The sequence below is a fragment of the Pseudophryne corroboree genome, chromosome 6 (assembly GCF_028390025.1).
Source record: "Pseudophryne corroboree isolate aPseCor3 chromosome 6, aPseCor3.hap2, whole genome shotgun sequence".
NCBI classification, from domain to species: Eukaryota; Metazoa; Chordata; class Amphibia; order Anura; family Myobatrachidae; genus Pseudophryne; species Pseudophryne corroboree.
In genome coordinates, this window is record NC_086449.1 from 767,011,342 (window position 1) to 767,027,434 (window position 16,093).

The 16,093-nt window shown below is 46.5% G+C and overlaps 1 protein-coding gene and 1 non-coding gene across 6 annotated transcripts in view; both read right to left on the bottom strand.

The window, feature by feature from the left end:
* LOC134933421 (matrin-3-like) overlaps positions 1-16,093 on the bottom strand; it is a 111,299-nt gene that overhangs the window by 13,814 nt on the left and 81,392 nt on the right. For all 5 annotated transcript variants that reach the window (XM_063928620.1, XM_063928619.1, XM_063928621.1 and 2 more), the window contains one exon: positions 5,973-6,007. In XM_063928620.1, coding sequence (XP_063784690.1) covers positions 5,973-6,007 — 35 coding nt within the window. The remainder of the gene's footprint in view (positions 1-5,972; positions 6,008-16,093) is intronic.
* LOC134938749 (U5 spliceosomal RNA) lies at positions 13,876-13,996 on the bottom strand. The gene has a single exon (XR_010181239.1). It is a non-coding gene; the product is annotated as a U5 spliceosomal RNA (small nuclear RNA).

Consider the following 16,093-nt stretch of genomic DNA (forward strand, 5'->3'; position numbering starts at 1 on the left):
AGCACCACATTAAGATCCTTTGTGCCTCCTACAGCACTTTGGGGTGTTTGGATGTGCAGAACCTCTTTCAAGAAACACTGAACCTCAGGGAGAGCAGCCAATTGTATCTGGAAGAAAATGGACAAGGCTGAAATCTGGACCTTTATGGAGCCCAAGCGTAGGCCCACATCCACACCTGCTTGCAGAAAGAGGAGAATGTCCTAGTTGAAACTCCACTGTAGGAAACGTCTTGGATTCACACCAAGACACATAACTTTTTCTAAATCGGATGGTAATGCTTAGACGATACTCCCTTCCTAGCTTGGATCAGAGTAGGAATTACCTTGTTCAGAATGCCATTCTGAGCCAATATCTGGCGTTCAACCTCCATGCTGTCAAACGTAGCCATGGTAAGTCTTGATAGGCGAACTGCCCCTGTTGTAGAAGGTCCTTCCGAAGAGGACGAGGCCTCGGATCTTCCAGCAGTAATTCCAGAAGATCCGCATACCAAGCCCTTCTTGGCCAGTCCGGAGCAATGAGGATCACCTGAACTCGTGTTCTTTATATTAGTTTGAGAATCCTTGGGATGAGTGGAAGTGGAGGGAACACATACACTGACTGGAACACCCACGGAGTTATCAGGGCATCCACCACCACTGCTTGTGGGTCTCTTGACCTGGAACAGTACCTCCGAAGCTTCTTTTTGAGGAGAGAGGCCATCATTTCTGAGATACACCCCATCAGCTTGTGACCTCTGCGAACACCTCCAGGTGGAGGACTCATTCTCCTGGATGGAGATCGTGTCTGCTGAGGAAGTCCGTTTCCCAGTTGTCCACTCCCGGAATGAAGATCGCCGACAGCACCAGCACGTGTCTTTCTGCCCAGAGGAGGATTCTTGTTACCTCTGACATTGCAGCTCTGCTCTTCGTTCCACCCTGCCGGTATATGTAGGACACGACTGTCATTGTCTGACTGAACCTGAATGGCTTTATCTTGCACAAGATGTGCCGCTTGTAGAAGGCCATTGTATATGGCCCTCAATTCCAGAATGTTTATTGGGAGGACAGTTTCCTTAGAAGATTTTTTCCTCCTGGGTGACTGCTCCCCAACCTCCGAGACTTGCATCCGTGGTTAGAAGGATCCAATTCTGAATCCCGAACCTGCGGCCCTCGAGTAGGTGAGAAGTCTGCAGCCACCGAAGGAGTGAAATTCTGGCTTTCGGTGACCGGCGTATCCGCTAATGCATGTGAAAAGGTGATCCGGACCACTTGTCCAGGAGATCCAGCTGGAAGAATCTCGTATGGAATCTTCTGTACTGCAGAGCCTCGTAGGAGGCTACCATCTCTCCAAGAAGGTGAATGCAAGGATGAACCGAAACCTGGGCTGGCTTCAGGACATCCCGGACCATTGACTGGATCACCAATGCTTTCTCCACTGGTAGAAACACCCTCTGTACTTCCTTGTAGAGTATCTTCAGGAAAGGCAGTTTCCTTGTCGGCTCCAAACGCGATTTTGGAAGGTTCAGGACCCCATCATGACCCTGGAGGAGTTGAGAGAGCAATACTCTGCAACAGCCACTCCCTGGAGGATGCCTTTATCAGTAGATCCTCCAGATATGGAGTTATGTTCACTCCCTGCATGCGAAGGAGGAGCATCATCTCTGCCATAACCTTGGTGAACACCCTCAGTGCTGTGGAGAGGCCAAATGGCAATGTCTGGAACGGATAGCGACAGTCCTGTAGTGCAAACCTTAGATAGGCCTGGTGATACAGCCAGTTCGGAATGTGGAGGTACGCAACCTTGATATCCAGGGATACTAGGAATTCCCCCTCCTCCAGACCTGAGGAGATCACCGCTCTCGGACTCCATCTTGAATTTGACTTTAATTTGAATTTGACTTTAGGTTCAATATTGGCCTTACCGAACCATCCGGTTTTGGTACCACAAACAGGTTTGAGTACTAACCAGTGTATTTTTTTTTTTTTTTTTTATGAGAGGTGGAACTGGAACAGTGACATTTGTTTGTACCAATTTTTGAATGGCTTCCTGCAGGATTGTACTTTCTGTCAGCGAAGCAGGTAAGCCTGATTTGAAGAATGAGTCTAGGCATGAGGATTCCAGATGCGACTGAAATCTTTTAATCTCGCTCCCACCTACCCGATCTCAGGGCTGGGATGCACACCAAGACACATACTCTTTCCAAATTCGATGGTAATGTTTAGACGTTACTCCCTTCCTAGCCTGTATCAGTGTAGGTATAACCGCACTCGGAATACCCTTCCGAGCCAAGATCTGGCGCTCTACCGCCATGCCGTCAAACGTAGCCGTGGTAAGTCTTGATAAGCGAACGGCCCCTGTAGTAGAAGATCCTCCCGAAGAGGTAGAGGCATTGGATCTTCCAGTAGAAGATCAAGCAGATCCGCGTACCAAGCCCTCCTTGGCCAGTCCGGAGCAATGAGGATTGCCAGAACCCTTGCACTTTTTACAAGCTGTAGAACTCTTGGAATGAGGGGAAGTGGAGGGAACACATACACCGACTGGAACACTCAGTGTCACCAGCGCGTCCACAGCCACTGCTTGTGGGTCTCTCGACCAGGAACAGCACCTCCTAAGCTTCCTGTTGAAGCGGGAGGCCATCATGTCTATGTGAGGAACGCCCCACCAACCGGTTACCTCCTCAAACATCTCCTGGATGGAGAGCGTCATCTGAGGAAGTCCATTTCCTAGTTGTCTACTCCAGGAATGAAGATTGCAGACATTGCCACTGCGTGCCTTTCTGCATAGAGGAGGATTCTTGTCACCTCTGACATTACAGCCCTGCTCTTCGTTTCCCATTGCCGGTTTTTGTAGGCCACCGTGGTCGCGTTGTCCGACTGCACCTGAACAGCCCGATCCTGCAGAAGGTGCGCTGCTTGAAGAAAACAGTTGTACACGGCTCTTCGCTTCAGGATGTTCATTGGAAGAAGGGATTCCTGACTCGACCACCTTCCTTGGAAGGTTTCCCCTCGAGTGACTGCTCCACAACCTCGGAGACTTGTATCCGAGGTTAGAAGGATCCAGTCCTAAACCCCGAACCTGCGGCTCTCCAGAAGGTGCGGCAGTTGCAGCCAACAGAGGAGTGAAATACTCGCTTTCGGCGACACGTGTAGGTGAGATCCCGACCACTGGTCCAGGATTTCCAGCTGCAAGGACCGAGCATGAAACCTTCCGTACTGCAGAGCCTCGTAGGAGGCAACCATCTGCCTTTACTGATGAACAGATAACCGGGTAGGCTTCAAGACATCCCGGACCATCACCAATGCTTTGTCAACCGGGAGAACCACCCTCTGCACTTCCGTGCCGAGGATCATCCCCAGGAAAGACTGCCTCCGTGTCGGCTCTAGATGAGACATTGGAAGGTCCACCTTGGTGAAGACCCTTGGTGCCGTGGAAAGACCGAATGGCAGTGATTGAAACTGATCGTGATCTTCTAACAATGCAAATCTGAGATAAGCCTGATGCAGCGACCAAATGGGAATGTGAAGGTACGCATCCTTGATGTCCAGGGACACCAGGAACTCCCCCTCCGCCAGACCTGAGATCACCGCCCTCAGAAACTCCATTTTTAATTTGAACTCCCTTAGATAAGGGTTTAACGATTTCAAGTTCAAAATTGGCCTGACCGAACCATCCGGCTTCGGTACCACAAAAAAAGTTCGAATAGAAACCCATGTTTTGCTGATGAGGTGGAACTAGAACAATGACATCTGACATTAACAATTTTCAGATAGCTTCCAGTAGGATAGCTGTCTGCCGGCAAAGCTGGCAAGCATGACTTGAAGAATCGGTGAGGTGGAAGAATTTGAAACTCCATCCTGTACCCCCAGGACACTATCCTGCAACCAGGGACCCAGGCCGGACGACATCCAGACATGGCTGAACTGCCGGAGTCTGGCTCCCACCTGACTGACCTCCAGACTGTGCGGTGAACTGTCACGCTGAGGACTTTGAGGCACAAGACGACGACTTCTGGTCCTGGTAAACTGCAGGTTCAGGTTTTTGTTTTGTTTTTTAAGGATTTAGCACGACCTCCTCTAAAATAGGATTTTGGTACTTACCAGATAAATCCTTTTCTTTGTACTTCAGTGACCACTAGTGGATGAAAAAGAAAGATGTGAGAGGGCTTGTTCTTTCTAGTCCTAGCGGGCCGAGAGGACCGACGTGTTAGGAGAAAAAAAAAAAGGTTTCTTTGTAGCCGGTGCAGCTGAGGGAAACTTTTACTCCAGGTTTTCCCAGGATTTTTCAAATATAGCATTCAATTCTTTAGATGCAGGGAAGGCTAGCGAGGCTTTCTTATTGTCTGTTAAGTAAGCCTCCTCAACCTGCTCAGGAGTTGCGTCAGCAATATTTAACACATCCCTCATGGCCTCAATCTTCAATTGCACCCCTTAACAAGTGATGCTGTCCCCCTCACCGTTTGCAGTGTCAGAATCAGTATCCGTGTCATTCTGCGTAATTTGGGCAAGAGCACGTTTGAGGGTGTACCGCAGGGGGGCTCGAGGGAACAGAACCAGACCTTACTGCCATAGAGGACTGTAATACCAGAGTTGCATTCTCAGTCTGTGCTACCCTCTCTGAAATCTGAGAAATAACCCCCAAGAGAGGCCAACCACTCTGGTTCCCTAGCTGGGATCTGTGCTACAACAGTGCAATCCTGATTACATGGAATGGGATCTTCTTGAGAAGATATCAGCTGCAGCAAATTATAGAGTCTCTAGACATGGTTGCTTGCAAACCCCACATACACAAAGGGTAAGGGCAAACAGTTTCCCCCCCAAGAATGGCAGAGAGATTGGAGCCAACCGACACACAGCGCTTTCAAGGTATACAGAGACCCCAACCAGCGCCGACTGTGCACCTTAATAGGTTACACAGTCTAAACATAGCCTCCCCCCTTCTACAACCCCCTGGTACCGTACAGATAGCTTGAGTTGCTCCGGAGGGACTGCTCTTCACAGGCAGCGTGGTTGCAGGCAGGAAAATGGCGCTGAACGCTGCCGAGTCTGCTCTGAGAAGCTCCGCCCCCTTAATGGCACGGTCTTCCGCTCTTCAAAGATAATACTGGCCTGAGGATTTATTGCTGGCTGAGATCCAGGGACCCAGACAGGCTTTAGGTCAGTGTAGGATGTAGGTGCTGGTTCAGGGCACCCCCACAGCACCACACCATGTACCGCTGAGCTCCGGAGCGCAGTACTACCCTGTTGCCACCATCATCACATCGGCTCCCCGCTTGGGGCGGATGGCTCAGTCGCCACCGATCTTCTGGCTCTGCAAGTGGGTGGAGGCATGCTGCCGGGGTTAGCGATCCCCTGCAGCGGGGAGCAATCTTTCCCCTCAGGAGCTCAGTGTACTGTCAGCGGAGATTGTGGCTCAGACCCCGCAGGGCAGACACTACCCCCCCCCCCCCCCTCCCTCAGTCTCACGATGCAGAGAGGCTGTTGCCAGCAGCCTCCCTGTAAAAAAAAACCAAACTAAAATAAAACTTTTTCTAAAGGAAGCTCTGTAGAGCTCCCCTAGCTGTGACCGGCTCCCCCAGGCACATTTTCAGAGTCTGGTAGCAGGGGCATAGAGAGAGGAGCCAGCCCACACTGTTTAACTCTTAAAGTGCCAATGGTTCCTGTTGGACCAGTCTATACCCCATGGTACTAATATGGAGCCCAGCATACTTTAGGACAGGCATTCTCAACCACGGTCCTCAAGGCACACTAACAGTGCAGGTTTTAGTGATATCCAGGCTTCAGCACAGGTGACTTAATTAGTAGCTCAGTTATTTAACCATCTGTGCTGCAGCCTGGATATCCTTAAAACCTGCACTGTTGGTGTGCCTTGAGGACCGTGGTTGAGAATGCCTGCTCTAAGACTTGAGTAATGTAGAAGTCAGGACTTATCTAAAACCAATCTAGAATCTTATAGAATCAGGGAAATATGCTTCACTCAACATCTGAAAGGCTTACCTGTTATATTCTTTCCGTAGCTGCTGCAGATTCTTCTATGGTAACCATGGAACAAAATAAAAAGAAATCCTTTAGACCACAAATATAGAATTGTTACAGAAGAATTATGTAAAAGTGGAACAGAGAAAATCGGACTAGAGGGAATTTGAAATGGCTGAAAGGCCGGTAAATCCACTAACCCCAGCACCCTGCTTCCCCCAAACAAAACAAAAACCACAAGAAAAAAACCACACAACACACCCCACAACGAGCAAACAAAAAAAAAAAAAAAAAAAAAAGATAAAACAGAGGATAAAGGCCAAAAATCTGACATGGCAAAATTACATTCTGTGTTAAGTCTAATCTTTCTATAATTCTCACTTCTACTTATTAGTTTTACTTTTTTGTAAGATTTTTTATTTATTTATTGTACTTTTGACCATACAGCTGCAATCTTGTAGGTAGAAAACTGAATGGCCTTTTTTTAGCCTATCCAGTCTGCCCCTATTTTTTACCCTTTAGTAACCTCAACCCCATTTGATCCTTATTTCTTTGTAAGGATAGTCTTCGGTCTATCCCAAGCATGTTTAAATTGCTCTACTGTCTTAGTCTCAACCACCTCTGATGGGAGGTGGTTCCAACTAAATCACTAAACTTTCTGTAAAGAATTTTCCTCAAGTTTCATTTGAAACTACCTGCCTCCAGTCTCGGTGCATGTCCACGTGTTCAAATTCTTCACAGGAAGAGAAGAATGTTCCCCTCCTGTAGCTCATTAAAAACCTTGGTATATGTGAAAGTCTATCATGTTCCCCTTTCCTTTTCTGTCCAAACTATACATGTTAAGATCTTTTAGTATGTCCTGGTAAGTTTTGTGATGTAGATCATGCACCATTTTAGTGCATCTTCTTTGTACAGTCTCGAATGTATTAACATCCTTCTGGAGATATGGCCTCCAGAACTGAACACCGTATTCTAGAGGAAGCCGTACCAATGACCTATCCAGTGGCATTACTACTACTTTATGGTGCTACAGATTCCTCTCCCTATGCAACAAAGCATCTGACTTTGCTTCCTCACTGTTTTGTTACATTGCTTACCTGCCTTTAACTGCTTAACTGGCTAATTTTAATTTTTTTTTTAAAGCTCAGAAACTGTCTTTTTATGGAATTAGGTCAAATAACTCATTTTAAGACTTATCCAAAAAGATTTTACTATATTAAAAAAATAAATGTAATTAAACATTTGTAAAAATATCCTGTGTCAAACATTGGAAACTCACCCACGTAACTTTGCGACTTCACATTATCCAACTGAATTGCAACCCATGATCTCCCTAAAGGAGCTCAATCAGTACGTTGCTTACTACAGATTCAAGATGGAATCCCTGCAGTGACTGCAGGTTTAGATCCACAGGAATTCAGAATTTCGAGGGATCTCAAGAATGCGTACTTATACGCATCAGGCCTACTTAAGACTTGCAGCATTCAGGCGCTACAGTTTGGTTTCTCGTCAGCACCTCGGGTATTCACAAAGGGATGTCTGTCATGATAGCTCATCTCAGTTCCCTGGGAGTGATAATAGTTCTGTACTTAAACGATCTGCTCATCTAAGCTCTGTCTCAACACATACTCCTGCAACATGCCTTACTAACATACAATTTACTAGTTCAGCACGGTTGTATTGTCAACCTCAAGAAATCAAGCCTGATTCTGTCGCAAAGACTTCGGGGTATATGCAATTGCGGTCAAATTGCCGCAAATGTCGGAAAATGGGGCAAATTTTTTTTCGACAATGCAATACAGTACTTTTAAACAAAAAACGGACGTTTCAGATTCAACTTTTTGAAATTCGACAGTTGTCAAACTCGACATGTCTGCAATGGTAAAAATGCGGCTTTTCGACAAAAGTATTTTCAATTGAAGAATGTCGATTCGACAACAGTGCTTTTCGACAGTAATTTTGTCAATTTCATTCCGCCTCACTTTGCTGGCGGAATCTAATAAAAAAAATTTAAACACTTTTTTTTTGTTTGTTTTTTTAATTGCTAATAGCATATCTATTTATATTAGAAGGGATTATGTACTTGGTTTGTCTATTAGGAGACAAGTATTATTTATATATTTTTTAAGAGAATATATATTTTTTTTTAACGGAATAAAATAGAGAAGAGCATGGTTTTCAGTGGGAATGGGTTAAAATCAAGAAAAAAAAAATATGCGTGGGGTCCCCCCTCCTAAGCATAACCAGCCTTGGGCTCTTTGAGCCGGTCCTGGTTGTAAAAATACGGGGGAGAAAATGGACAGGGGATCCCCCGTATTTTTACAACCAGCACTGGGCTCTGCGTCCGGCCCTGGCGCAAAAAATGCGGGGGACAAAAGACATAGGGGTCCCCCGTATTTTTAACACCAGCACCGGGCTCCACTAGCTGGAGAGATGCCACAGCCGGGGGACACTATACTGGTCCCTGCGGCCGTGGCATTAAATCCCCAACTAGTCATCCCTGGCCGGGGTACCCTGGAGGAGGAGTGGGACCCCTTAAATCAAGGGGTCCCCCCCCCTCCAGCCACCCAAGGGCCAGGGGTAAAGCCCGAGGCTGTCCACCCCCCATCCAAGGGCTGCAGATGGGGGGCTGATAGCCTTGTGTCAAATAAAAGAATATTGTTTTTGCAGCAGAACTACAAGTCCCAGCAAGCCTCCCCCGCAAGCTGGTACTTGGAGAACCACAAGTACCAGCATGCTGGGGGGGAAACAGGCCCGCTGGTACCTGTAGTTCTACCGCAAAAAAAATACCCAAATTAAACAGTACACGTGATAGTAAAACTTTATTACATACATGCCGACACACATACTTACCTATGTTCACACGCCGACCTCTGTCCACTTCTCCAAGTAGAATCCATGGGGTACCTGAAAATAAAATTACACTCGCCAAAATCCAGTGTAGCATCTCGTCTTTTTTGTTATCCACGTACTTGGCAAAACAAACCGCATTACCCGGACCACGCACTGAAAGGGGTCCCATGTTTACACATGGGACCCCTTTCCCCGACTGCCGAGACCCCCCGTGACTCCTGTCACAGAGGGTCCCTTCAGCCAATCAGGGAGCACCACGTCGTGGCACTCTCCTGAGCTGTCAGACGCGCATAGCACATACCGCTCCATTATCTTCAATGGTGGGAACTTTGCGGTCAGCAGTGAGGTTACTCGCGGTCAGCCGCTGACCGCGAGTGACCGCACTGCTGACCGCAAAGTTCCCACCATTGAAAATAATGGAGCGGCTGTGCAATGTGCCGTCTGACAGCTCAGACGCGCACAGCCAATCAGGATAGTGCCACGACGTGGTGCTCCCTGATTGGCTGAAGGGACCCTCTGACAGGAGTCACGGGGGGTCTCAGCAGTCGGGGAAAGGGGTCCCATGTGTAAACATGGGACCCCTTTGTGCGTGGTCCGGGTAATGAGTTTTCTTTTTTTGCCAAGTACGTGGATTACAAAAAAGAACAGGACACAGCTACACTGGATTTTGGAGAGTATAATTTTATTTTCAGGTACACCGTGGATTCTACTTGGAGAAGTGGACCGAACCTCGTGTCAACATAGGTAAGTATGTGTGTGTCGGCATACATGTAATAAAGTTATACAATCCCGGTGTGCGTGTAGTTTATTTGGGTATTATTTTTGCAGTAGAACTACAGGTACCAGCGGGCCCGTTTCCCCCCGCATGCTGGTACTTGTGGTTCTCCAAGTACCAGCTTGCGGGGGAGGCTTGCTGGGACTTTTAGTTCTGCTACAAAAAACAATACTCTTATTTGACACAAGGTTATCAGCCCCCCATGATTTAAGGGGTCCCCACTCCTCCAGGGTACCCCGGCCAGAGGTGACTAGTTGGGGATTCAATGCTACAGCCGCAGGGACCAGTATAAAAAAAAAAAAAAAAAAAAAAAAAAAAAAAAGTGTCCCCCGGCTGTGGCATTCTCTCCAGCTAATGGAGCCCGGTGCAGGTGTTAAAAAATAGGATTTTGGTACTTACCAGGTAAATCCTTTTCTTTGAAACCATAGGGGGCACTGGAGTACTCTTGGGATATGGACGGCGTAGCAGAACAAAGGCACTGAATATTTAAATTTAGAACTCTCCACCCCTCCACATCCCAGAGTACCTCAGTGTACGAACCCAGTGTTTTTACTGAGCGAACTACTATAGAGAGGTTGACAATGGAGAATTCCTATAACATAACGGACAACAACAAAGTTGACCCATAACGTTAATGTCAACTAAACATTTGACAGCATAACCGATAGACCTTTATAGTTTGAACCAATCGGTGAAAATGTGTTACCATAAGCTCCTTTGAGCTTAATACAAACCAGGTAAAATGTGTTACCCTAAGCTCCTGTGAGCTTAACACAACCCAGGTAAAACTGCTCTGGGTGGGTGTCCAGTGCCCCCTATGGATTCAAAGAAAAGGATTTACCTGGTAAGTACCAAAATCCTATTTTCTTTTTCATCCACTAGGGGTCACTGGAGTACTCTTGGGACGTACCAAAGCTTCCCTCGTGGGCGGGAGAGCTGTTTGACACTTGTAACAGTAGGCAGCCAAAGCTAGATGCTGATGCCGCAACCATTCATAACGTGTAAACGTGCACAAACGTGGTGCACTGAAGGCTATGTAGCCGCGTTGTAGACGCTCCACGACCCGCTGGGTCTGACATTCCCACAGAACCTGTGGGATGAGCTATTACTGACGTAGGCGACTGTAACCTAGCCTTAAAGTAAGCCTGACCTGTAGTCATTATTATCCAACTGGATAATGTCTGCTGAGAAACTGGCTAACCCCAGTTGGCAGCATCATAGAGAACAAACAACATATCCGTATTACGTACTGTAGACGTTCGGGACATATAGACGCGTAATGCGTGTACCACATTCAGAATTCTAGAATGTGCTGTCAACACAGGAACCACTATTGGTTTATTGATGTGAAGAATAAGAAAGCGGAATTCGTCCGAAGATCTGCTTTGTCATGAGAAAACTCAAATACGGTGGCTTGGAATACAAGGCACCCAAATATGAAAACAAAACCCTTGCCGAAGCCAAGGCTAGAAGAAAAATGTTTTCCCAAGTGAGAAACTTAATCCCCATTTGTTGTAAGGGTTCAAAATATGAAAACTGTAAGAAATCTGAACCCAACCTCAAGTCGCCTGGCGCTGTAGGTGGGATAAATGGAGGCTGCACTTTGATGACACCTTGTAGAAAAGTGTGTATCGACGCAATAGAGTCAAACGTCTTTGAAAATAAGTTGACCACACAGATACATGCACCCTCAGTGCAGATAAACGCAGTACTCCATCCCACCCCGTTTGTAAAATAACAGAATACGGGTAACTTGAAAGATGTCGGAAACTTCCGAGCTTTACCACCTATATAAGCACACCAAATTTTGTAATAATGAGCTGCCTTAAGCGGCTTACTAGCTCGTAACATGGTTGGTATAACCGATACTGTAATGCCCTATTTCTTTTCTTAAGAGGGCGGTCTGAACCCCCACCCCGTCAACCGCAGCTGCGGTACATAGTTACCTATGTACCTATTACCTATGGGTAAAAGAACGTTCCCTGTTGTAACAGGTTGGACGTATTATGAGCTGGCCAAGATCGTGTGCAAGTATTCCTTGGAGATTCGAGAAGCAAGCTCTCCGAAACCCATGAGATATCACTAGTATGACTGTGACGAACTGTCTTATGATCCGTTTTGGCAACGGAGAGAGCAGCGGAAAATGGTGGAGCCAGATACACGATGCTGAATGACCACACGAATGTGAGAGACTCCACCGCCCTTGTGATCTGTCGTTTTGTACACATACTGAGCTTTTGTAATTGTGGCGAGATGCCATCATGTATACCTGAGGGTAACCCCTTCTGTGGGCTCACATATGAAACACCTCTGGATTTAATGTCCAGTTTTCAGGATATAAATCCTGACGGGTGAGATCATCTGTCTAACAGATGTCCACTCGCGGAATGAACCCCGTTGACATCACATAATGGTGTTCTGGGCAATTGAGGATTCGAGTTACCTGCCGCATTGCCATGCGGCATCTTGGTTCTCCCTGGTTGTTGTGTATGCAACTCCCGTTGCGTTGTCTGACTGCCCTTGGTCAGACTGAAAGCGAAGCATGTAGTGCATTGTAAATTGCACGGAGTTCCAGGACATTTATCGACAGCAATCTGTCGTGTTTTTAACTACAACTCCTGAACTTCTGAGACTCTCGTCCAGAGTATATACACCCTCGCCCCTCTGTGGGAAACGCGAGTGAAGGGCGGCGAACTAAAGCGCTTTGAAAAACACATTATTCTTAACAGGCGAATACACCAATGTACCGCTAGTGTGCGTGGCTTTTGCACTAATTACTAGATGTACATTTGTTCTTGCTGGTGTAGTAGGTAAATGTCTTTGATTTACCGTATTTATAATCTTACCTAGGAATTGACGTCGTTCAGACGGAATTCGATGCGATTGTTTTTTAACTTGACCTGCCACCGCAGTATACATTAGTAGCGCAAGTTAGAGGAACTCTGTTGAGACAGAGTTCTTATGAGCAGATCGTCTAAGTATGGAACGATTGTCACTGTCAGGACTCTGAGATGAGCTATCATCACCAACATCACTTTGGTAAATACCCGAGGCGTTGACAAGAAGCCAAACGGTAGACCTGAAATGGTTAATGGTTGTGGCGTTTTGCAAACGCTAGAACCTGTGATGACCAAACCGGAATGGGTAAATACGCATTGTGAAGATCAAGTGCAATTATGTGGCTCCAATATGCAAATACTAACCGCAGAAAATCCATTTTCAAACTGCAGTAAGTGACTTGCTGATTGAGACTGCGACGGAGCGGTCTGGTTTTGTTACCCCAAACAGAGGGGAATAAGTAACCCTGACTCTGTTGGTGTACTACTGCCTGGTTATAAAGACAGCTGAAAACCAGCAGAGACTAAATGGCAACCTGCCAAACCGTTCGACAGAGGCAGTCTTGTCCTTTAATCTGTAAATAGCTGAGACATCCATGAGTTGATGTCTGGAAACGCAAATGTAACGTGTAAAGACGCGCTTCCACAATTGGAACATGGAGATGGCCTAAGAGGTAGTCAAGCCACTGGCTTGCTGACTGTAGCGTCCTGTCGTTACAAGGCGTGACTGTTTTGTACCACCGCCTTGAAAAAACTGAAGTCTAAAGGGATTAAACGCCGGCACAAGTATCTCCGTTTTGATACTGGATGCGGTAATGGCTGAATATCAAATTTAGGACCAAACAAGCTCTGGCCTGTCGCGCTTAAACTAGCGACGATGAAAAGTGAGAATCGAAGTAACCGGCGTTAGCAGAAGCTTTACAGATATACTCTGCAGCTTCTTTTAACAGTTCATTGTTTCCATACATAGTCTAGTGACCCAAATGTATCTTGGGTCTTTATAATGTTTGACACAGACGCATTTACCAATGGCGGATCGCGTCTTAAATAGTGGTTAGAGTCTACTCAGTCTCTGTAAAAATGGAGACATTGACTCACTGGGATTTAGCAATGTATGGTTGTCAAAAACCCCGCACTATCTGAGTGCTGGACTAATGTACCCTTCTCACTCGTAGTTATCGGTGTGAGATTTGACATAGAATCGTGCATTAAATTATAAGACCAGTTAAATAAACACCCTGGTACCCAAAGGGAAATTGGCCCTTTGGAAAGACTGTCCTTCGTTAGTGCTGGTGGAGTAACTTCCGAGACTCCGATTACCGCTCTTTTAATTTGAATTGCCAATGCTTAACATAGGATCTTTAAAATTATTTTTAGTCTGCGCTAGAGCCTTACTCGCTATGCAGACAGACACCACAATAGTCAACGGACAGACACTTGCACGACTTATTGAAGTTATTATCATATATATATTTTATTGCTGAAAAGCATATTTATATGAAACTCATGGTTGTTTCTCTCAACGGAAATCTGTAGTAAAAAGCGAAAGATTTATTCGATCTGAAGAGAAACCAGAGTATTCTTTATGTGAAAAGCAATTCACATGGGCATGTGAAACCCAAACCAAATTCCCACTAACACCCCTGCGCCTCTGGTGGCTTAGAGATGTAGGGCAGGAATGTTCCAGAATTACAAACTGGAAAAACAGGAAGCATGTTAAAATGGCCCCTTTGCCATGCTGACTGTGATAATCACCTGAACAAGTTACAATTGTTCAGTGTTAATATAGCCTCTTATACAGTATAATCACAGTATGGGTACAACACAACAACACATGCTCTATGAAAATAAATATATATATATATATATATATATATATATATATATATATATATATATATATATAGGCTCAATAGCCTATGATAATTACAGACATTAATATATGCTCAATAGCCTATTATACAGCATTAATATAGGCTCAATAGCCTATTTGATAATTCTGATATCACAGGACAGGTTATAATACATGTCTGCATTATTTACTGTCACATCTAGCTGGATATATAACTGCTGTTTATATATGTATTTTACATACCCTTTCCGCAGTGAGCCGCCCGATTCCACCGCCCCCCTTCCCCCCTGTAACACTGTCTTCTCAGGAACAGCCGGGAAGACTTGCAGGGAGGCTTGCAGGGAGGCTGGCATCTGCGGTGCTGGGCGGCCGGACGGAGCAGCGGCCCGGTTGTCACCCTGTTAACGCTGTTAGTGAGAGTCTGCGGGTGGATGTGCTGGGCGGCCGGACGGAGCGGCTGGGACGGGCGGACGTAGCGCTGCCGTCTGGAGCGAGTCTCAGACGTAGCGGCTAGGCGCTGTGGCGGGCGGTGCGTGGAAGCGGCATTCACTGTGACCCACCTAGCGGGGCGGCAGCCTGCGCTGACCGCCCCGTTCCCCAGCTTACCTTTCTCCTATTCAAGGCTGCGACGGGGCTTCTATGTGTAAGCTCCGTCCAGCTTTCAAGTCATCTTGTTCCTGGCTGCGACGGGGCTTCTTCTGTAAGCTCCGTCCAGCTTGTTCCTTTTGATAACTTCTTGCTGGCTGTGACGGGGCTTCTTTATGTAAGCTCCGTCCAGCTGTTGCAGGAGACAGTGGGCTGCCTGTGGCTGTGAGGGTGCTCTTTGCGAGGACCGACACGCCATGCGCTGCCTTGCAGCGGCACCATCCCGGACCCATGTTTTTCCAGAAACTGGGAAGGGATGTGCTAAGTGTAAAATTAAAAATTAAAAAAAGTCAAAATGAAAAATTAATAAAATCTTCCATCCAAGTGTGGGAATCCCACAAGCCGATGTTAGTGCTTTGAGCACAGAAAAAACACTGGGTTCGTACACTGAGGTACTCTGGGATATGGAGGGGTGGAGAGTTCTAAATTTAAATATTCAGTGCCTTTGTTCTGCTACGCCGTCCATATCCCAAGAGTACTCCAGTGACCCCTAGTGGATGAAAAAGAAATACGGGGGACCCCTACGCTTTGTCCCCCGTATTTTTTGCACCAGGACCGGACGCAGAGCCCGGTGCCAATCCCCTGTCAATTTCCCCCCCGTATTTTTACAACCAGGACCGGCTCAAAGAGCCCAAGGCTGGTTATGCTTAGGAAGGGGGATCCCACACTTTTTTGGGGGGTTTTTTAACACTTTTGTGCCATCCAAAAAGTCGAATCCAGGACGCATATATCAGTCAATTGGTCCGTTTTTCAACAGCGGGACTGTCGAATCGTTTTTTTTATTGAATAGGTCGAATTCCGGTCCCAGCGGCCGGGATTCGACTGTCGAATTTAAAAACGGTCGAATTCCAGCCGGAATTAGACCGCAATTACATATACCTATTCAAGTCCTAGGAATGATTGACGACACAGTGGATTAACGGATTTACCTGCCAGAACACAACGCACAAAGTATTAGTCATCTGGTACAGTTAGTGCGCAATCCTTGGACAGTCTCTGTGCATTTGTGCATTCGACTGTTAGGAAAGATGGAGTCTTTCGAAGCACTGCAGTTCGGAAGATTTCACTCACGTCCTTTTCAACTGGATGTGGTCAGGCTCGCATCTACAAATTCATCAGGTAGTGCGGTTGTCTCCAAGGGCCAGAGTATCACTACTCTGGTGGCTCCAAGTACACAATC